This window comes from Boleophthalmus pectinirostris, unplaced genomic scaffold (assembly GCF_026225935.1).
Source record: "Boleophthalmus pectinirostris isolate CB_2022bp ecotype Guang Dong unplaced genomic scaffold, ASM2622593v1 HiC_scaffold_13, whole genome shotgun sequence".
NCBI classification, from domain to species: Eukaryota; Metazoa; Chordata; class Actinopteri; order Gobiiformes; family Gobiidae; genus Boleophthalmus; species Boleophthalmus pectinirostris.
Window position 1 is genome coordinate 634,823 of NW_026571036.1, and position 23,309 is coordinate 658,131.

General features: G+C 42.3%; 2 protein-coding genes across 2 annotated transcripts in view; both read right to left on the reverse strand.

The window, feature by feature from the left end:
* vash2 (vasohibin 2) overlaps window positions 1–7,226 on the reverse strand; it is a 52,476-nt gene extending 45,250 nt beyond the window's left edge. The window contains exons 1-2 of the mRNA XM_055149179.1: window positions 7,143–7,226; window positions 5,194–5,446 (exon numbers count right to left, since the gene is read on the reverse strand). Coding sequence (XP_055005154.1) covers window positions 5,194–5,446; window positions 7,143–7,207 — 318 coding nt within the window. The 5' untranslated portion in view covers window positions 7,208–7,226. The remainder of the gene's footprint in view (window positions 1–5,193; window positions 5,447–7,142) is intronic.
* Window positions 7,227–10,776: 3,550 nt separating this feature from the next.
* LOC110173660 (uncharacterized) lies at window positions 10,777–22,363 on the reverse strand. The gene is made up of 8 exons (XM_055149153.1): window positions 22,157–22,363; window positions 17,739–18,035; window positions 16,766–16,963; window positions 16,153–16,317; window positions 15,126–15,206; window positions 14,995–15,023; window positions 13,587–13,661; window positions 10,777–12,292 (listed from the first exon to the last, which is right to left on the reverse strand). Exons 1-8 carry the CDS (start codon window positions 22,269–22,271, stop codon window positions 12,125–12,127), a joined length of 1,128 nt encoding a protein of 375 aa, XP_055005128.1. The 5' UTR covers window positions 22,272–22,363; the 3' UTR covers window positions 10,777–12,124.
* Between the last annotated feature and the right edge of the window lie 946 nt (window positions 22,364–23,309).

The following is a 23,309-nucleotide window of genomic DNA, read 5'->3' on the forward strand; positions in this document are numbered from 1 at the left end:
AACCGTTAGCGTTTAGCGTTAGCGTCTGTTTCCATGGAGACGGTAAACAGAGTCACGTTTCACAAAACAAAAAAAGAAACTGCAGCAGGTAAAAATACAAACCAACAAACCCACAAACCACAGACTGAACCAGGACTAAACCAGGACGAGCTGTCAATCAAACCTGTTGCTACGAGTGGGAGGGGCCTCGGGGAACGGAGGCGTCTGATTGGTCCATTATTTACGTTTAAATCTTGATTTAGGGACAAAATAGAGAAATAAAAAATTCAAGATCCTGAGTCGAGTCGGTAACACTTTATAATAACTACACCTTATTTAGCCTTAATAAAGCATGAACAAAGACTTAATTAATAATGAACAAAGACTTAATTAATAATGATTCACACTTAGTTACTACTTAATTACTACCTTAATTAGCACTTGCACTTAATTTGCCTGTGCTGTAAATAGTTACACATAATTCTTTCATACTTAATTACTCATGAACTAACCATTTGAGCATTTATTAATCATTAATAAACTATGAGAGAATGATTTACTAATAACACAATGTAATGATCATTCAGCAGCTGTTATCTGTTAGTTAAGTCTTTTTGAGAGATTTTATAACGTGAAGACAAATTATCCTTTATTAACCATTTACTAAGCATGAAGTATTGTTAATTAAATCTTTGTTTGTTATTAATTAAGTCTTTGTTCATGCTTTATTAAGGCTAAGTAAGGTTGTAGTTATTATAAAGTGTTACCGTCGAGGCTTCACAAGAACATTTAAGAACAAACGAACGAGAGAAAAGCTCAGGTCATGGCTCAGGTCACGGCTCAGGTCACGGCTCAGGTCACAGACAGAGGAGCCGGAGTGAGAATGAGCCGGAAGAGCCGCCTGGAGCACTTCCTGTTTGTCCATTTATATAAAGAGGAAATGATGAGAACAGATGTGACTGAACCTGTCAGAACCATGTGACCTGATGCAGTCTGAGAGACTCAGGTCAAACAAAGACACAAGAAGAACTGAACAATCACAGGTGTCTGTGTTGTGTGTCCGTGTGTGTGTCTGTGTGGTTGTGTGTCTGGTGGTTGTGTGTCTGGTGGTTGTGTGTCTGGTGGTTGTGTGTCTGTGTGTGTTGTGTGTCTGTTGTGTGTCTGGTGGTTGTGTGTCTGGTGGTTGTGTGTCTGGTGGTTGTGTGTCTGGTTGTGTGTCTGGTGTGTGTCTGGTTGTGTGTCTGGTGGTTGTGTGTCTGTGTGTCTGGTGGTTGTGTGTCTGTGGTTGTGTGTCTGGTTGTGTGTCTGTGTGTGTTGTGTGTCTGTGTGTGTGTTGTGTGTCTGTTGTGTGTCTGGTGGTTGTGTGTCTGGTGGTTGTGTGTCTGTGTGTCTGTTGTGTGTCTGGTTGTGTGTCTGTGTGGTTGTGTGTCTGTGTGTGTTGTGTGTCTGTTGTGTGTCTGGTGGTTGTGTGTCTGGTGGTTGTGTGTCTGTTGTGTGTCTGGTTGTGTGTCTGTTGTGTGTCTGTGTGGTTGTGTGTCTGGTTGTGTGTCTGTTGTGTGTCTGGTGGTTGTGTGTCTGGTGGTTGTGTGTCTGGTGGTTGTGTGTCTGTTGTGTGTCTGGTGGTTGTGTGTCTGGTGGTTGTGTGTCTGTGGTTGTGTGTCTGGTGGTTGTGTGTCTGTTGTGTGTCTGGTGGTTGTGTGTCTGTTGTGTGTCTGGTGGTTGTGTGTCTGTTGTGTGTCTGTGTGTTGTGTGTCTGTGTGTGGTTGTGTGTCTGTGGTTGTGTGTCTGGTTGTGTGTGTGTGGTTGTGTGTCTGTGTGTGTGTTGTGTGTCTGTGTGGTTGTGTGTCTGTTGTGTGTCTGGTTGTGTGTCTGTGGTTGTGTGTCTGTGGTTGTGTGTCTGTGTGGTTGTGTGTCTGTGGTTGTGTGTCTGTGTGTGGTTGTGTGTCTGTGTGGTTGTGTGTCTGGTTGTGTGTCTGTGTGGTTGTGTGTCTGTGGTTGTGTGTCTGTGGTTGTGTGTCTGTGGTTGTGTGTCTGTGTGTGGTTGTGTGTCGTTGTGTGTGTGGTTGTGTGTCTGTGTGTGTTGTGTGTCTGTGTGGTTGTGTGTCTGGTGGTTGTGTGTCTGTGTGTGTTGTGTGTCGTGTCTGTGGTTGTGTGTCTGTGTGTGTGTCTGTTGTGTGTCTGTGTGGTTGTGTGTCTGGTGTTGTGTTGTGTGTTGTTGTGTGTCTGGTTGTGTGTCTGTTGTGTGTCTGTTGTGTGTCTGTGTGTGTTGTGTGTCTGTGTGTGTGTGTGTCTGTTGTGTGTCTGTTGTGTGTCTGTTGTGTGTCTGTTGTGTGTCTGTTGTGTGTCTGTTGTGTGTCTGTTGTGTGTCTGTTGTGTGTAGAAGTTGCTGACCTCGTTGTGTGTTTCTGTGATCTCAGCTGTTCAGGTCTGATCTTCGTCTTCTCCTCTAAACTCAAAGTGACAACTGCTCTGACACACACACACACACACACACACACACACACACACACACACACACACACACACACACACACACACACACAGACACACACACACACACACACACACACACACACACACACACACACACACACACACACAGACACACACACACACACACACACACACACACACACACACACAGACACACACACACACACACACACACAGACACACACACACACACACACACACACACACACACACACACACACACACACACACAGACACACACACACACACACACACACACACACACACACACACACACACACACACACAGACACACACACACACACACACACACACACACACACACACACAGACACACACACACACACACACACACACACACACACACACACAGACACACACACAGACACACACACACACACACACACACACAGACACACACACACACACACACACAGACACACACACACACACACACACACACACACACACACACACACACACACACACACACACACACACACAGACACACACACACACAGACACACACACACACACACACACACACACACACACACACACACACACACACACACACACACAGACACACACACACACACACACACACACACACACACACACACACACACACACACACACACACACACACACACACACACAGACACACACACACACACACACACACACACACACACACACAGACTCGCGTTTAAACAAACCCTGACAGACGAGATAATCCAGCCTCATGTCACCTCACAAACACCACGGACGAGTCAGGGTCAGACCGGGTTCAGACCTGGTTCAGACCTGGTTCAGACCGGGTTCAGACCGGGTTCAGACCGGGTTCAGACCTGGTTCAGACCGGGTTCAGACCGGGTCCAGACCGGGTCCAGACCGGGTCCAGTGTGTAAAAGAAGAAAGATCTGCACCAGGGATGTAACAATAACTGAAATAACTGATCTCGTATCGTCAAAGTTTTCACAATAACATCGTGGATCATCACGATAAATCGACTCACAAGTGTCTTTGTTTAAATGAAGAGTTAAAAACACAGAGGAACTACACAGACCAGGATCCTTTGCTCCAGTTCACTGCAGACGACAAGAAAAAACAACAGTTCTGACACTTTTAACTCTCAGTTCTTTGGATTAAGTTTTGTCGAGGTGTTTTAAATATTCACAGTTTTGTTTAGTCTCCAAAAAATATCGCATTAAATATTGCACCGTGAGGTTCAGACCGTGAAAATATCGTATTGTGAGACTTGGATATCGTTACGTCCCTAGTCCGTGCTGAACATCATACTGTGGTGGCACTGAAATAAAAATATTCAGTTTGAAAGAAGAACTAAAAATGCAACGTCTTAAAATCTCCATCAGTTTGACATTTGGCTCGATCCAAACTCTAGTCCGGGCTGAGTTATTGTGAATAAGTTGAATAAATTTTGACTGTTTTGTTTAGTTTAACGTGTTTTATAATCCGGTGCGCTTTATAGTCTGAAAAATACGGTAGTTTAGATGCAAATCTCCAGGCACAGACAGAAATAAAGGGACAGATCAGACCCCAGATCAGCTCCAGACTCTGGGGGCTCAAGTGACACCAGAGCGAAGAAGCGTGAACACAGCCTCAGGCCACGACAACAAACTCATGAGCTCACAGATTCACCTCCACAAACACTCGATATCTCCCTCTCTCCTTTCTCCTCTTTCTCTTTCTCCTCTTTCTCTCTCTCAGTTTTCAGAGGTCGTTCAGAGGTCGTTCAGAGGTCGTTCAGAGGTCGGGGGGGAAGCCCAAAGCAAAACCACAACATGAGATCAGAGAATCTTTCACTGTGGAGCCGCACGTCCCAAAACAAACACAGAACAGTCCAATCCACGAGGCAAAAACTAAACTAAACCAGGAATTAAACAGAAACAAACTGAAACAGGAGCGTGAGTCGCACAGATGAAACTCCTGCACAAGTTTCAGTCGCTCCCACAAAGAAATGATGCTGATTGATGTTTGAGATAAACAAACTTCAGTATCCAACAAATCGGTGTCTGTGTTTTAGGGGAAACTCTGGTAAATGATTGTAGTTTCTTCTTTTAAACATTTATTGCCTAAATTTAAGATTTTCTGACGAGTTGAGTCATGGAAGAAAAATATATGTGACAATTTTTAAGATGTTACAACCAAATCAGAACGAGTGAGAAGAAAATAAATCTGAAAACCAGATGAAGAACCTGAGAGGAGGTTTAAAATCTTGGCCAGATCAGAGACGTGTGCAGTGCAACCGTAAGAGGACAACGCAAAAAAAACTAAATCTAAACACTTAAATCTATCAGAGAATGACTTGAAATTCATGCAGCAAGTTTCTTTTACTGGACGATTTATCTTAAAATAAACGACCTCTAGACGAGAATGAAGCGTCTCAGAACGAGTGAGGAGATAATAAATCTGAAAACAACATAAATAACCTGTTATAAGTTTTGAAATCTTGGTCGGATCAAGGAAATGTGCAGTGGGTTTGAATAAGACCTGGTAAAGATCACTAGATTACTCAGACATGCACAGACGACTCCCTGAGCTCCTCAGATTCAGATTCAGATTGAGACATGTTTGTGTTGAGGAAGCACAAGGGAGAAGCTCGACACATCTACAGTATATATATATATATATATATAACAGCCCCCGTCCCTGTCGTCGTGGTCGTGGTCGTGGTGGTCGTGGTGGGCGCGGTCTGACCTTGGGCAGGTAGGGGGCGCCGCGGATCCGCTCCACCATGTCCTGTCCCTCCGGATGCACCGCCCCCACGTGGCTCCACATCTGGTCCCAGGTGTGTGCGTCGATGGGGAAGCCCGAGCGGTTCACGTAGAACTGGACGCCGCCCTCCTTGTCGTCGTCGTCCCCGGGGGAGTGAGCCGTACCCGGGCACGAGGACGGCTCGGCGCGGGAGCCACAGCGGCTCAGCAGGCAGTGAGCGCTGGAACTCTTCGACCTGAAACACCGAACACAGAGAACAAACACAGTTATTCACCAACAGGAGGCAGACTGCAGACAGGAACAGGAAAGAAAACAGGTCAGAGGTGAAAAAGGTGAAACGGAGCGAGAAGAGATGAGACTCAAGGCCCTGCTCCTTCACTTTTTATTTATTTATTATTTATTTATATTATTATTTATATTTATTTATTTATTATTTATTTATATTATTGTGTTTAATATTTATTATATTATTTTTTTAAATGTATATATTTATATATATATTTTTATTATTTATTATTATTATTATTATTTATTACTATTATTATTTACTTCATTTTTTATTATTTTTTAGTTTTTTATTTATTATTTGTTTATTTATTTATTATTTTTATTTCTATTATTATTCTTTTCTATATTCTTGCATCATGATTAACAGCCAAGACATATTTGTTTTAGTTTTTGGGCAAATAAATAGACCTAATAAATGTTTTCCACCATTATTGAAACATACTGTCATTTCTGGACTGTAAACTACTGGTCCAAACTTTTACAACATCACATTGTTTCCAGTTTTTTACCTTTTACTGTCGACCAAAACGTTTCTAAACTTTTGATTCATGGAAGTGTCGATGTTTGTCAGATGTAACAGCTGAACTCACTCGTGGCTCGTTCTTTTTACGACACAAATCAAATATTGTTGAGAAAGTTCTTCCTGAGTCTGTCTGTTTCATAAATGTGGCACTTGTCGGTCGCTTCACTCTTCAGTCTTTAAGTCTGGACACTCCAGGTTTTCAAACTTTACCATCTTGTTCTTTTGTTCCTGAGGTGGTTTTGTCAGAGCGTCGACTTGTGTTTTGTTCTTTTATTTATTTTTGAACCTTTGTCTGTTCAGTTTTTCACTGAACTCGCACGACCTGAAGTGCAGAAAATAAGTGGAAGAAGTGAGTTGCTCTAAAACGTCTGACGGTCGTGAAGCCTCGACTTTTTTCTCACACTTTGAACCGTGCGGCGAATAAAACGATGCTGCGAAAATATGGACAGATCCTTTGTTTGGCACATTGTCCGTTCATAAATACAGTTTACAGCACAGGTGTCAAACATACGGCCCGGGGGCCAGATCCGGCCCTCCAAGACCTTTAATCTGGCCCTAGACTGATTTTCTACTCAAATATTTGAATGATATTTTCTATTAAAATGGTGTTAATTTTGTGTGGTGTTTATCACAGCAGCGTCTCCAGCGTCTCTGTACGTGGCCCCTCCCACCAGAGCAGCACAAATGAAGACTTGTCTCTTTCCAAACGCTCTTAAAGGACGATGGTTTTGACTGTTGACCGTGACCCCTCATCAGAAAAATGTCCAACATGAGAAAAGTGGAGCCGAGTGCAGGATTTTACAACAAAAATGGACTTATTCTGTTTACAGAAAGTTCATGTTCAAACTTTGAGTTGAAATTGTATTTTTCTTAAAGTTTCAGGTTGTTCATAATATTATAATATTTAGTAAAAGAAAGAGTTCATCAGTTAAAAAAGATTTGTGTAATAGATTTGTGTTTCTCTGCACAAATATTTGAACTTCTTGTTATTTTTGGGGTTTATATGACATGAGTTTTCTGATCCGGACACTTTGGATCAAACACGACTCGACCCCCGGAACAACATGAGTTTGACACGACTGGACTAGACTCAAACACAGAGTGAAGGTTCGTCTCGTACCTGCCGTGGCGGCTCAGTTTGGCCGGGCTGGTGCTGGTTCTGTTGGGGGAGTTTGGACCCGTCATGTCTCCAGACCCAGAGGACGAGGGGACGAGGGGCGGGACGAGGGGGGCGGGGACGAGGGGCGGGGACGAGGGGCGGGGGGGCTCCTCCGGTTACGAGCGCTCGTCTGTGGGCGGCGGGCGCGGGCTGGACATGGCGGCTTCACTCACAAACCTGGAGGAAGAGAAAAAGTAGAAATGATTCTAGACTCACATTTTCAAAACTTTCAATTTGAAACATATTTAAACCCCAGAGTCACAGAGCAGGTTTCCAACACGTCCAGATGAAACGTGAGAAAGACTGAAATCTGAACTGAAGCTCGTGAACAGAGAATCACCAACAACATGTCATGTTTCACAGAAAGTCCAGATGAAGATGTTTGGTTTTTGTTGTGTTTTCAGGTTGAGTCGTTCTCTCCCAAACTGAATCTGCTGCTCAAACTCACCAAGACTGAAACTTCAACACAACATCTGGACAAAACTAATCTGGACTTAGAACCAAAAATGTAAAGAGGAAAAGAATCTCCTGCAGGACTAAAGGATCATTGGAGGAATCTGAGTTTCTGAACTTGTTCTCCTCACAGACTCTTGGGGCTTCGTTACAGTTTTTCATGAACTTGCTTCTCTTCAGATGTTGATGTTGGGACCTTCTGTGTTTCTGAACATGTTTGTGTTGGTCCTTGGTTCTTACACAGAGTAAAACCTCATGGAGACACAGGGACATTTATTCAGTTCACTGTGTGAGTAGATGTTCCTCTGTGGATCTGCACATGTTCATGTGATCTGCTCCATGGACACGAGCCTGGACACACTCTGTCTGAGACTCACTGTTTTTACAGAAATCTCCATCTGCTCCTCAGATGTTTCTCCTCCTTATTCTGTCATTTTCAATTTTTCAATTCAGTTCATTAAAATTGTATTAAATTTTAACAATACGTCTTTTGCAGTGAACGACATTTTAAAGGCGTCTCTGGATTTAAATACAGAAAAATGTTTTTAATCATTTACAAAATGATAAAATATACAGTGAAATATAACAGAAAATGTAAAGGTTTTACGTGTTGTTATATTTTCTTTTTTTGAGCGTTTGAAAAGTGTAAACGTCCCTGACAGAGCGACAGTCGTTTCAGCTCTCGTACGTTCAGACTTTTACAGTTTCAGTTCAGTGTGAGGATGATAAACGTCTCGGTGTTAAACCTGATGCCCTGGAGACAAAAACATCGTCCACACAAAACTCTGCTCCGACCTCCACTTAGAACAACTCAACTTTAAAACGGAAAAACACAGAGAAAAGAGAAAATCAAACAACTCAAACCACAGACACTCAAGAAATTATGACTTATTATGATTTTTACTGAAATCCACTTAGAAACAAGAGAAACAGACGCTTTTATTCACTCATTTTACCACAAAACTAAACTAAACTGTGGCCCATAAAATCTTGGTTTAGTCCTGGTTTAGTCCTGGTTTAGTCCTGGTTTAGTCCTGGTTTAGTCCTGGTTTAGTCCTGGTTTAGTCCTGGTGCAGTGTCATTAAATGAACCACAAGTCCAGATTTATTTAACCTGGTTTATGTCCAAACCTCCGTTAAATACACAAATAATCATCATTTACACTAATATTTTAATATTTAAAGCCAATTTTTTTCCCTTTTACTGTAAAATTATCCAAATAAATTTTGACCAAATCCTTAAACAAACACAGATAAACAACAACACTATAAAAATCATGCAAAAACAAAAGAAAAACAGTGAAATATTTTGGATTTCTGACATTTTTAGTAAAAATAAAATGTACTGAATGTTTCCACAGCGTGAATCGTCCTCACAGCTCCAACGCTCCTTCATATTATTAAAAGTATTTATTATTAAAAGTATTTATTATTAAAAGTATTTATCTCTGACACGTCCAAACACAAACACACGGAGGAAAAAAACACTATTTTATATTTTTTATGTTTTTTTAATCTTTATCTTGATTTTCAGTCACGGAAACACGAGCCGCAAAACAAAACAAAACAAAACAAAACTGTGGTTCAAAAAATCTTGGTTTAGTTCTGGTTCAGTCTTACTTTACTCTTGGTCTTGGTTCTGGTTTAGTCCTGGTTTAGTCCTGGTTTAATTTTAGTTCCGGTTAAATCCTGCTTTAGTCATGGTTCTAGTTTGGTCCCGCATTACTCCTGCTTTAGTCTTAGTCCTGGTTCAGTCCTGGTTTAGTCCTGGTTTAGACCTGGTTTAGTCCTGGTTTAGTCCTGGTTCAGTCCTGGTTTAGACCTGGTTTAGACCTGGTTTAGACCTGGTTCAGTCCTGGTTCAGTCCTGGTTCAGTCCTGGTTTAGATCTGGTTTAGTCCTGGTTCAGTCCTGGTTCAGTCCTGGTTTAGATCTGGTTTAGTCCTGGTTCAGTCCTGGGTTAGTCCTGGTTTAGTCCTGGTTCAGTCCTGATCTTCTCTGTCAGTAGAAATAAACTAAAGTCACGTGATTTTTTTTATATTATTAAAAGTATTTATCTATGACACGTCCAAACACAAACGCACCGAGTAAAAAAACGAGGATTTTATATTTTTTTGTTGTATTTTTATCCTGATTTTCAGTCATGGAAACGCGATCCGCCGCATCCTCACCGTGATCCCCGCACAACCCGAACCGAACCGAGCCGAGGACAGACCCGCTCATTCCCCAGGCTCCAGGCTCCAGGATCCAGGCTCCAGGCTCCAGGCTCCAGGCTCCAGGTTCCAGGCTCCAGGCTCCAGGCTCCAGGACTCGTGTTTTGGTCCCGGGCTTCGGAACTTCAGCCCCTTTTTTTGGAGCCCGTCAAGTTAAGAGACGCTGGCGGAAAAACGGCTGACGCGACTTCAAAATAAAACCTCACTGTGCTTTTAAAGTTGGTTTTACGTTCAAATTTTCTTTACAAACAGTTGAAATACACGCTTATTACTTAAAAACACGATTAATTGCATATTCTTTAAACAAATACTACGTTATAATCGCAAAAAGGTTGGAATCGCAATTTATTTTGAAGCAATTCCCCGGAAGTGCTAATATTTTGCTACTCCGCTAACTGACTGCGGATTGTTTCCTCCCACTTCTGTAGCCTGAAAAAAACCCGACCTCTTCTGCGCATTTTTCACGTTTTTGTCATCGTCAGCACTTACTATCCGCACGTAAAACCCGCATTTGCGTTGATACGCGCGTGATTTAGGTCGTTTTCCTGTTTAAATCTGGTGTAAAACGGCGTTAAAGCGGTGTTACGGATCAGGCAGCGCCGCCTTTCGAGGCTGGTGTAGCCGGCGTCTCCTGATTGGTCCAAGCAACAAAGAGAGGCGGGCTCATCGTGGCCGTTTGCCCATATTTGGAAGTGACGGCGCGCTGTGATTGGTGGGTTTTTTAAAAAGAGGAAGCGTCAACAAGTGATAGATCTGCAACAAATGGGATTTTTTGACTCCTGCAGCAGCTGTCGGTTCGGCACATTTTGTACAAAAACAAACAAAAGGTCATCAATTTAAAACAATTAGACACAAACGAAATTAAATTATCTATATTACAGCATTATAATTACATTGTACCTGGTGTGTACTGAATTATACAGCCGTAATATCAATTAATTAATCAGTCAAACTTTATTTACACAGCGATTTTCATACAAATAATGCAACACAAAGCGATTATATCCACATTTAAGGTGACCAGACGTCCCTGTTTTGAGCCTGTGTCCCCTGTCCCAGCAGATTTATACAAAAAACACAAATTTGTCCCAGTTTTATACAAGAAATGTCCCCAGTGTCTCTATTTTAGACCATTTTCTAATCCTGAAACAGTAAAGAGAGACAAAAACTGACATTTGTTTGGGTAAAATACAGAAAAGCTGCTTAAAAACGACCAAAACACAAAGAAAATATGACTTTATTGATTCACGTTTGTCATGAATGGGCCGAAGTTGAACAGTTTTCCTTAATTTCTCACTCAATTCACAATTTTATTATTAAAAACAAACACAAACTGAGGAAATCCCAGTTTTTTATTTTGAAATTCTGCTCACTCTGTTCATATTTATATATATATTTTTTTTTACAGGGTCATTTACACTGAGCTGCTCACTGGTCAAGACTAAAAAGGGAAGTTCCAGGTTGAGTTTAAAAGTGCCTCAGACAGGTTTTCATGTTTGTTTAATGATTATTTTGTGTTTTTTTAGCGGGTCAGCTCCAGTCGTGAATATTTATTATAATTTCGAGTGACAGATTGAGGAAAAGTTGTAAAGAAAAGAACAAAAATAGAGTAAACGGGGGTGAGTTCTAAAGCTGAATCAGCGCAGCAGGAGTTGGCTAAGGAGGAGGTGTCTGGGGAGAGGGAAGTCTTGAGTTTCTCTGTTTACACTGATGTTTTCACAACCAAACCCGAGATAAAGAGTCAAAAGATGAATTAATAATCATGGAACAAAACTCAGACGGCGACGCATTGTTGAATCCAGCGTCTCTTTTCTGTTTTGTTCCGAGTTTCATCAAATATTTGTCGTTTTCTTTTGTTTTTGTTGCGTTTGTGACGCGCTGCACGTTTAAATGGAGCTGAAAAACCTGTTGTGTTAATCTGCAGCGCCCTCTGCTGGACAAACTCTCATACTACAACACTGAAGAAAATAAAACATGGATCTGCGAGAAAAACTAACATAACTAATATTTTATTTAAAATATGTTTCAAATAATTTATAAACTGCCCAACATTTTTTATTATTATTATTATTATTATTATTATTTTATATATTTATTTTTTTAATTTAAAGTAACTGTCTCTTAATCTTGGAAAAATCTATGGAAAAAATAAATGGAAAATTAACTGGTTTAGTCCTGGTTTAGTCCTGGTTTAGTCCTGGTTTAGTCCTGGTTCAGTCCTGGTTTAGTCCTGGTTTAGTCCTGGTTTAGTCCTGTTTGGGCCTTGGTTTAGTCCTGGTTCAGTCCTGGTTCTGGTTGGGTCTTGGTTTGTTGACGGTGGCGTACAGGGCTGTGGGATCAGGGGCAGGTGGGGCAGGTGAGGCAGGTGGGGCAGGTGGGGCACAGGTGGAGGTGGAGCAGGTCACGTCGCTGTAGATCACGGTGGAGTAAAAGTCCTCGTCCGTGACCTGAAACAGAAGGAGTGTGGAGTTTAAAAACACAGTGGAGCACTTCCTGTATCACCACATGATGACATCACGAGGTGGAGCAGAGAAGAACTCGTGTTAAATGTGCAGAGTTTGTGTTAAACATGTGAATGAAACAAAACACGAGTCCAGGTCTGTGTGACGGGGAACCAGATCAGAACAGAGCCGAGGATTATGGGACATAAAAATCAATTTAAACAGGGATGAAAGTGAAAGTGAAAGTGAAAGTAAACCTAAAACTGAAAAAGAAACCAAGACCGAGACAAGACCAAGTCCAAGTGCTTTCAAAACCGAGTCCAAGTACCTTCAAGACTGAAACAAGACCGAGACAAGACCGAGACAAGACCGAGTCCAAGCTCCTTCAAGACTGAGTCCAAGTGCCTTTAAGAGCGAGACTGAGACTGAGTCCAAGCACCTTCAAAACCAAGTCCAAGTGCCTTCAAGACCGAGACAAAACCAAGACAAGACTCAGTCCAAGCTTCTTCAAAACCGAGACAAGACCGAAACCATAAAAAAGCCCGGTCTCGGTCTCAGGACGGGTCTTGGTCTCAGGACAGGTCTTGGTCTCAGGACGGGTCTTGGTCTCAGGACAGGTCTTGGTCTCAGGACGGGTCTTGGTCTCAGGACGGGTCTTGGTCTCAGGACGGGTCTTGGTCTTCAGGACCGGTCTTGGTCTCAGGACGGGTCTTGGTCTCAGGACCAGTCTTGGTCTCAGGACGGGTCTTGGTCTCAGGACCAGTCTTGGTCTCAGGACGGGTCTTGGTCTCAGGACCAGTCTTGGTCTCAGGACGGGTCTTGGTCTCAGGACCGGTCTTGGTCTCAGGACGGGTCTTGGTCTCAGGACGGGTCTTGGTCTCAGGACGGGTCTTGGTCTCAGGACGGGTCTTGGTCTCAGGACCGGTCTTGGTCTCAGGACCGGTCTTGGTCTCAGTACTAGTCTGAAGGTCGTTGTTAAAGTGGTTGAGGTGAAAGTCTCAGCGTCTCTGAAACGTTCGATGTTCGTGTTTATTTTTATAACATGTGGATGTTTTAAAGCTGCACTGTGGAACATTCCTGGTCTTCCACCTGCCGGTCTCCATGGAGATGTTACTGCTTTGTCTGTAAAGTTCCACATTACGGCTTTAAACATGTGATGTGTGACCGGAGCAGGAGGCGTCTCCATGGAGATACCAGGTGAGTTTAAAGCCGCACTGTGGAACATCCCAGAAGAAAGAAGCAGCAGCAGCGTCTCCATGGAGACGAGCGACTGGAGTCTGCAGGGTTCTGTAGCTCTCACCGGGTCGCTCCGGGTCGCTCCGGTCTGGTCCGGTCCGGTCTGGAACATGACGGTGGTGTAGTGAAGCTCCTCCTCCTGTGGAACATCATCATGAACATCATCAGTTTGCATGTTCTGCCCGTGTCTCTGAGTCTGCGTCAGTGGCAGGTTTTTGTTTTGTTTTTTGGTTTTTTTAATATGTATTTTTTTTCTCTTTAAATTAATACATTTCCTTTTTTTTCCTAATAAACGATAAACCTTTGTGCCTTCGTTAATGTTAGTATTAGTTTTAACGACCATCATCGAAAAACAAAATGTCCTCACTTTTTATTTAATTCTCGTTGTTGTTTGTTTCGCACGATCATAAACGATCAACTTTTTCACCTTCGTTAACATTATTATTAGTTTGCACGACCATAAACAAGGGAAAATAAATAATAAATAAACAAATAAATAAAATTAAATAAAAACGGTTTTGCTGAACCACTGGGTTAGTCCTGGTTTAGTCCTGGTTTAGTCCTGGTTTAGTCCTGGTTTAGACCTGGTTTAGTCCTGGTTTAGTTCTGGTTTAGTCCTGGTTTAGTCCTGGTTTAGTTCTGGTTTAGTCCTGGTTTAGTTCTGGTTTAGTCCTGGTTTAGTCCTGGTTTAGTCCTGGTTTTCTAGATATTTTTTTGACTCTGAATCCAGCTGTAATTGAATAAACATAAAGTCGAGTTGTTTAAAGTCACACTGTGGAACATTCCAGTCAGAGCAGTGACGTCTCCATAGAAACGAGCAGGTGACCGACCCCCAACCAGAAAAGTTCCACAGCGCAGCTTTAAAGGTTGTATGGAGGATTTTTTTTTTTGTTTCAAACTGTCAGTCAAAGATTAAAATACCATCACAGAGACGCAGCAGCTTTGTAATTATGACCAAAAAAAAAATAATGAAAATCTATCAACTGTGGACGTGTTGAGGCCAGATAAACATCAGCCAATAGAAAACGAGGCTCCCTCATTTTCTATTGGCTGTTGGGTTGTCAATCAAACTCCCTAGTGTAACTGACTCGTCGGAGCGCGGGGATTACGTGGTTTATGCAGCGGTTCTTAGAGGCTTTTTCGAACTGTCGCTTCCTCGCATTTCGCACAAAGTTTGTCGTGACGGCGGACGAGAATCCACGACCGGTTCGCCGCAAAAGAAAGTCCGTTTTTGAGGTCGCTGAAAGAAGAAGAGAAGAGGAAAAGGAGCAAAGCCAAACTGAGGTGATTCTTGGAGATCTCGTCCAGCGATGGCGCGACCGAAGCAGACGAAGGGTCTAAAAAGTGACGCGTCGGTCGCTGAATTACTTCTAGACAGGAAACTTCAACAGTGATTCTGAACGCGCACGAGGACTGTCGCTGTGTTTCTCTTCCTTAAAAAAATCCTCTATACAACCTTTAAGGATACTTACATTCCTTTTGTCCCTCTGAGTTTGATTTGCTGAAATAAACCAGAGGAAAATCAAATGTTCAAACAATTTCTGCACGTTTCAAAATATAAAAAATATTTCAGACGATTTTTTTCAGAATTTTAGAATTTTACCTTTACATTTGCACAAGAGGATTATGACGAACAGAAGAGACACGAGCGCGACTCCCAGACCTGCGATCAAACCCGACAACACTGCAGAAACAAAAAAAACACTTCAGGTCGACCAGAGGAACAAATCTGGGACAAAATCTCTCCAAAGACTTTTTTTTTTTTTTTTTACTGATTATTTAATATGAAATGTTGAGGTTCTGTTGGTGGGAAAAAATCATCACAGATTCACTGATTTTGGTTGGATTTTTATCTTTTTTTCTGTGGATAATACAGTTTACAGTTTGAAGAAAAGAACGGCAGATCGGCTGATGTCAAGACTTTGGGGATTTGATGCCAATGAGGTAAAGATGAAAATATTGGAAAAAAGTGGAAAAAAACCCACGCCTTTTTTTTGCATTAAATTGAGCCAAAATCATGTAAAAATGTGTTTTAAGAATTATTTTTTCACTGAATGTCATCGCCACATGTTCTTTGCATCTGGAATGCGTTTATTGACAGCTCACCCAACCCTCGGAGGATTTGAGGAAATTTTTAATTTTTCTAAATTTTCTCTAAAAAAAAAAAAACACAAATAAAACACAAATTAAAAAAAAAAATTAAAAATATGGCAATGACAATGTCAAGTTCAACCCATTTTTGAGACTTTGGCTCCCCGACTATAAACATGATTTCATCCAAATAAGAGTGTGTTATTTTATTTGTATTTGTCGTCATGGTAACAGTAAAAAAAATGGCCAAAATTAGGTGTGTGTGTGTGAAAGTGTGTGTGTGTGTGTGTGTGTGTGTGTGTGTGTAGTGTGTGTGTGTGTGTGTGTGTGTGTGTGTGTGTGTGTGTGTGTGTGTGTGTGTGTGTGTGTGTGTGTGTGTGTGTGTGTGTGTATGTGTGTGTGTGTGTGTGTGTGTGTGTGTGTGTGTGTGTGTGTGTGTGTGTGTAGTGTGTGTGTGTGTGTGTGTGTGTGTGTGTGTGTGTGTGTGTGTGTGTGTGTGTGTGTGTGTGTGTGTGTGTGTGTGTGTGTGTGTCTCGTACCTTTGACCCTGATGAGTGGTCTGGTTCGGGCCTCAGGTCGGGCCTCAGGTCGTGTTGTGTTTGAAGTTTTGAGGCTCGCAGAGGTTTTGGAGGAAGTTGAGTTATTCTGTGTTTTGTTGCAGGTTTGTACGACGCCGCACAGAAAATACTTGAAACCAAAACTGTCTGAAAATTCAAGAAAAAAATACAAAAGTGATTTAAAGAAACATTTTTATTTTCCTGTGAGGAGCTCGAGTTCAGTTTGATTCGACTCTGAATCGAGTAACAAAACTTCAGACAGAACAGTGCCTCCTCCAGGCCCCGCCCTCCTCCAGACCCCGCCCTCCTCCAGACCCCGCCCTCCTCCAGACCCCGCCTCCTCCAGACCCCGCCCTCCGCCTCCAGACCCCGCCCCTTCTCCAGGCCCCGCCCTCCTCCAGACCCCGCCCTCCTTCAGACCCCGCCCCTCCTCCAGACCCCGCCCTCCTCCAGACCCCGCCCTCCGCCTCCAGACCCGCCCCTTCTCGAGGCCCCGCCCTCCTCCAGACCCCGCCCTCCTTCAGACCCCGCCCCTCCTCCGACCCCGCCCTCCTCCAGACCCCGCCCTCCTCCAGACCCCGCCCTCCGTCCTCACCGGGCAGTTGGAGGTGGAGCTCCTTCTTCTTCTTCGTGTGCAGATCCACGACTGTGCACTTCAGTTTTCTCTGTCCAAGATTCTTAATCCACTGGTTTTTTTTGTAGTCGCGCATCATTTCAGACGTGACAGAAAACCTGTGGAGCTCTGGAGACGACAGGAAGCAGCTCCAGGTCCCAGCACCACCAACCTGCTGAGCTGTGGAAGGAGCAGATACGACACGAGTTGGACCTTCACTTCACTGGGACCTTGTGTTCTTTCCATGTCCATCCATTTCCCAACTCCACCCAGTGACTTCAGCAGCTCAAAGTCCTACAGACCCAAAGTCCTACAGACCCAAAGTCCTACAGACCCAAAGTCCTACAAACCCAAAGTCCTACAGACCCAAAGTCCTACAAACCCAAAGTCCTACAAACCCAAAGTCCTACAGACCCAAAGTCCTACAAACCCAAACAAACCCAAAGTCCTACAGACCCAAAGTCCTACAAACCCAAAGTCCTACAGACCCAAAGTCCTACAAACCCAAAGTCCTACAGACCCAAAGTCCTACAGACCCAAAGTCCTACAGACCCAAAGTCCTACAAACCCAAAGTCCTACAGACCCAAAGTCCTACAGACCCAAAGTCCTACAAACCCAAAGTCCTACAGACCCAAAGTCCTACAAACCCAAAGTCCTACAGACCCAAAGTCCTACAGGCCCAAAGTCCTACAGACCCAAAGTCCTACAGGCCCAAAGTCCTACAAACCCAAAGTCCTACAGACCCAAAGTCCTACAGACCCAAAGTCCTACAAACCCAAAGTCCTACAAACCCAAAGTCCTACAGACCCAAAGTCCTACAGACCATGACTCTGAGCTCTGACTCTGCAGAGGCTCAGACTAGAGCCACTGCTCCTCCACCTCCAGAAGAACCACAGAGTTTTACCCAGAACCTCCCTCATGAAGGTCCTCGTGTGTGAAGAAACAGAGTTTTACCTTTGACCAGACTCAGAGAGACTTTGTGCAGGAGCTTTGAGTCTGGTCCAGGGCCGTGACAGAAATACCAGCCCACGTCTTTGTCCATCACAGCATAAAACTGTAGGCCACAGTTCTTCATCAAGCTGAACCTGGGGATGACGTTTTTCTTCTTGCTCAGAGACATGTTCACCGGGGCTGAGGCCTTCAGACCCTGAAACCTCCAGGAAATGTCACAACAGTTGAAGTTCTTCATACCAGAACACGGGAGCTGAGCTTCACCATCAAATTTAGAGACGACAGAGTGAGAGGCTCCACCTGAGAAAACCAGAACAAAACAGAAAACAAGAAGAAATGTTTTTAAAGCAGCAACTCTGACCCCTGACCCCTGACCCCTGACCCTCTGACCTCTGACCCTGACCTCTGACCTCTGACCTCTGACCCCTGACCTCTGACCCCTGTGGATCCTTCTGGTCTGTGACATTTTAAATCTCAATTTTGATCAAATTTTCTTTAATTTTAATGAAGAAACAAAAGCAACAACATCAGTGTTAGAAAAATGTGGAGTCAAATGAAGCTGATGTATGAACCAGGACTAAACCAGAACTAAACCAGGTCTAAACCAGAACTAAACCAGGACTAAACCAGGACTGAACCAGGACTGAACCAGGACTAAACCAGGACTGAACCAGGACTGAACCAGGACTAAACCAGGACTGAACCAGGACTGAACCAGGACTGAACCAGGCTGTGGGTCTCTCCAGCTTCAGAGGGTCAGTAGCTCATGGAGAAAGATCTGAATTCTGTTTTAAAACCTTCCAGAAAATTTCCTCAGGTTGTAAAAATATAGAAAATCTGAATTTAATGAAGATTTAAACCAACAAAAAAACACAAACTGAAATTAAACAATAAAAAATCTATAAACACAAACCCTGATCTTTGCAGAAACTCACAGAAACTGACCCACCCCTGGTGTTTGATTGTTTATTGTCTTTTCCTTGTTTGTGCAGTGACACTAAATGTTCCTCGTCTTTCAGGATGTTGCAGGTTTCAGTTTGACTTGTGGTTTAGTTTCACCACAGATTTTTGCAGACGAACTGCAAACTTCCTCATGACGCACGTCACCTCCTCCACACTTCACCTCCTCCCACTTCACCTCCTCCACACTTCACCTCCTCCACACTTCACCTCCTCCACACTTCACCTCCTCCTCCTCATCTTCATCTTCTCTTCATCTCCTTCATGTTTGCACCAGTGTCAGTGTTATTTTGTAGATTTGTAAAAGTGTTTTAGTGTTTTTGTGTTTTGTGTTTTTGTGTTTTTGTGTTTTTGTGTTTTAGTGTTTTTGTGTTTTTTGTGTTTTGTGTTTTAGTGTTTTCAGTCCCTCCTCTCTGTGGTTAAACCCACCGCCCTGAACAGAAACTCTGACCCCTGTGACCCTGTGAACTTCTGCTGTAGTAGTTACAGAAGTAGTAGTTATAGTACTTCTGTTATAGTTGTTTTGTCCTTAGTGTGTACTGTAGTACTGTAGTACTGTAGTACTGTAGTACTGTAGTAGTAGTACTGTAGTACTGTAGTACTGTAGTACTGTAGTAAGTCCTGTAGTACTGTAGTACTGTACTGTAGTACTGTAGTACTGTAGTACTGTAGTACTGTAGTACTGTAGTACTGTAGTACTGTAGTACTGTAGTACTGTAGTCCTGTAGTCCTGTAGTACTGTAGTACTGTAGTACTGTAGTACTGTAGTACTGTAGTACTGTAGTACTGTAGTACTGTAGTACTGTAGTACTGTACTGTAGTACTGTAGTACTGTAGTACTGTAGTACTGTAGTACTGTAGTACTGTAGTCCTGTAGTACTGTAGTACTGTAGTACTGTAGTACTGAAGTCCTGTAGTACTGTAGTACTGTAGTACTGTAGTACTGTAGTACTGTAGTACTGTAGTACTGTAGTACTGTAGTCCTGTAGTACTGTAGTACTGTAGTCCTGTAGTACTGTAGTACTGTACTGTAGTCTGTAGTACTGTAGTACTGTAGTACTGTAGTACTGTACTGTAGTCCTGTAGTACTGTAGTACTGTAGTACTGTAGTACTGTAGTACTGTAGTACTGTAGTACCTGTAGTACTGTAGTACTGTAGTAGTCTGTAGTACTGTAGTACTGTAGTCTGTAGTACTGTGTAGTCCTGTAGTACTGTAGTCCTGTAGTACTGTAGTACTGTAGTACTGTAGTACTGTAGTACTGTAGTACTGTAGTCCTGTAGTACTGTAGTACTGTAGTACTGTAGTACTGTAGTACTGTAGTACTGTAGTACTGTAGTACTGTAGTACTGTAGTACTGTAGTACTGTAGTACTGTACTGTAGTACTGTAGTACTGTAGTACTGTAGTACTGTAGTACTGTAGTACTGTAGTACTGTAGTACTGTAGTACTGTAGTACTGTAGTACTGTAGTACTGTAGTACTGTAGTACTAGTACTGTAGTACTGTAGTACTGTAGTAGTCCTAGTACTGTAGTACTGTAGTACTGTAGTACTGTAGTACTGTAGTACTGTAGTAGTAGTCCTGTAGTACTGTAGTACTGTAGTACTGTAGTACTGTAGTACTGTAGTACTGTAGTACTGTAAGTCCTGTAGTACTGTAGTACTGTAGTACTGTAGTACTGTAGTACTGTAGTACTGTAGTACTGTAGTACTGTAGTCCTAGTAGTCCTGTAGTACTGTAGTACTGTAGTACTGTAGTACTGTAGTACTGTAGTCCTGTAGTCCTGTAGTACTGTAGTACTGTAGTACTGTAGTACTGTAGTACTGTAGTACCTGTAGTACTGTAGTCCTGTAGTACTGTAGTACTGTAGTACTGTAGTACTGTAGTACTGTAGTACTGTAGTACTGTAGTACTGTAGTACTGTAGTACTGTAGTACTGTAGTACTGTAGTACTGTAGTACTGTAGTACTGTAGTACTGTAGTACTGTGGTACTGTAGTACTGTAGTACTGTAGTACTGTAGTACTGTAGTACTGTAGTACTGTAGTACTGTAGTACTGTAGTACTGTAGTACTGTAGTACTGTAGTACTGTAGTACTGTAGTACTGTAGTACTGTAGTACTGTAGTACTGTAGTACTGTAGTACTGTAGTACTAGTAGTAGTACTGTAGTACTGTAGTACAGTACTGTAGTACTGTAGTACTGTAGTACTGTAGTACTGTAGTACTGTAGTACTGTAGTACTGTAGTACTGTAGTACTGTAGTACTGTAGTACTGTAGTACTGTAGTACTGTAGTACTGTAGTACTGTAGTACTGTAGTACTGTAGTACTGTAGTACTGTAGTACTGTAGTACTGTAGTACTGTAGTACTGTAGTACTGTAGTACTGTAGTCCTGTAGTACTGTAGTACTGTACTGTAGTACTGTAGTCCTGTAGTACTTTGTTGTACTCTGATGTTCTGTGACAGTTTGGTTTGATTCCTTTTGGTTAAACCTGATCTGGGGTCAGATCTGTGAGACTCACCAGGGTCTGGGCAGGACTTGAATGGACACCTCAGGTCCCTCGGGTCCCTCGGGTCCCTCGGGTCCCTCAGGTCAGATGTTTAATGAACTCTCTCTGTCGTTCAGATAAATGTCATGATTCGTTCATTTAAATGTTTGAAAATGAAAGTCGTTAAATCTGGACGTTGCTCCAACAGACGAGAAACAGAAAAGTGTGAGAAGTTTAATCTTCAGTCAGTTTCACTCTGTGGGTGTTAAACGACATATTCAACACATCTTTTTGAATCTTGAACGTGGATCTGCAGCGAGGCTCAGGTCACAGGGACATTTCTCTTCACTGTCACAGTTTTCAGGTTTTTTTGTCAGAAAACTGGACACACGTCTCAAAGTCCCTCAAGCTTCGTCCTCATCAAAGTCACGTTGAGAAAAGTCAGAACAAACATCTCCACCTGACCTGAGTGTGAAGCCGCGATGACACGACTGGAAAACTCACACTCTGATTTTGTGTGAAATTTTTGCAAAAGTCGATTTTCAATGAATAAAAATCCTGAAGCTGAAACTGAGACGTCAGAATAAAAACAAAACCAGAGGAAAAGAACCAGAACCTTTTGTTTTTCATTTCAGCTGAAACTGAGTCTGAAACTTTTAACTCTGTTTGAGTTTCTGTGTCTCGAAAATCTGTTTTAAACATCTGAGTCCCGACAAGTCAGTTCTGGACTTTAGTAGTAGTAGTAGTAGTAGTAGTAGTAGTAGTAGTAGTAGTAGTAGTAGTACTTGTAGTAGTAGTAGTAGTAGTAGTAGTACTTGTAGTAGTAGTAGTACTTGTAGTAGTAGTAGTAGTAGTAGTAGTACTTGTAGTAGTTGAAGTATAAACAGTGTTTCTGTTATTGAAGTGACACAAAGTGAAATGTAAAATCTTGATCAGATCCTGGATCAGTTTTCAGAGTCGTGTCCCTCACCTGAGTCCAGAAGAAACATGAAGGTCAACAGAGTCACAACGCTCCACCTCCACCTCCACCTCCGCATCTGCACCTCCATCTTCACCTCCATCTTCACCTCCGTCTGCACCTCCATCTGCACCTCCGTCTTCTGTTTCTTCTTCTGTTTCTTCTTCTGTTTCTTCTGTTTCTTCTTCTGTTTCTTCTTCTGTTTCGTCTTCTGTTTCGTCTGAGTCGTTCACTTCCTCTCTTCTTCTGCACCTCGTTTGCTCGTCTGTGATTTTATATAAATTTCACTTTTATGTTTGTGGCTCTGAGTTTCTCCTCCCCTTTGCTCCCTGTGCTAAGTCCCTCCCCCTTCAGAGCACTGGTTTTTTGTCATGTTTTTGTGTTTTCATGGACAGTTGTTGCGCGGGAGAATGTGGGCGGAGCCTCGTACAGACTCGTACTTTTAACCGTGAGGAGGGTTAGAACAGGGCCCAGGAGAGATCTCTAGATGACTCAGACATGCATGGATGAGTCTGAAACCTTCTTCAGACGTTTGTGACGACTCATCAAACGTGAGAATACTCAGAGTTTAGAGTTTAAACAAGAGAATACTCAGAGTTTAAATGTGAGAATACTCAGAGTTTAGAGTTTAAACAAGAGAATACTCAGAGTTTAGAGTTTAAACAAGAGAATACTCAGAGTTTAGAGTTTAAACACGAGAATACTCAGAGTTTAGAGTTTAAACAAGAGAATACTCAGAGTTTAGAGTTTAAACAAGAGAATACTCAGAGTTTAAATGTGAGAATACTCAGAGTTTAGAGTTTAAACAAGAGAATACTCAGAGTTTAGAGTTTAAACGTGAGAATACTCAGAGTTTAGAGTTTAAACAAGAGAATACTCAGAGTTTAGAGTTTAAACAAGAGAATACTCAGAGTTTAAATGTGAGAATACTCAGAGTTTAGAGTTTAAACAAGAGAATACTCAGAGTTTAGAGTTTAAACGTGAGAATACTCAGAGTTTAGAGTTTAAACAAGAGAATACTCAGAGTTTAGAGTTTAAAGACGAGAATACTCAGAGTTTAGAGTTTAAACAAGAGAATACTCAGAGTTTAAATGTGAGAATACTCAGAGTTTAGAGTTTAAACAAGAGAATACTCAGAGTTTAGAGTTTAAACGTGAGAATACTC

What these genes read in the sequence shown, in the direction of transcription:
- LOC110173660 (XM_055149153.1), bottom strand. Translation starts at nt 22,271, where the DNA reads ATGGAGGTGCAGACGGAGGTGAAGATGGAGGTGAAGATGGAGGTGCAG. An exon ending in CTCTCTGAGTCTGGTCAAAG is followed by an intron (nt 16,964 to 17,738) that starts GTAAAACTCTGT and finishes CTCCTTCCACAG; the next exon opens with CTCAGCAGGTTGGTGGTGCT. An exon ending in CCTCTTGTGCAAATGTAAAG is followed by an intron (nt 15,024 to 15,125) that starts GTAAAATTCTAA and finishes GGTTTATTTCAG; the next exon opens with CAAATCAAACTCAGAGGGAC.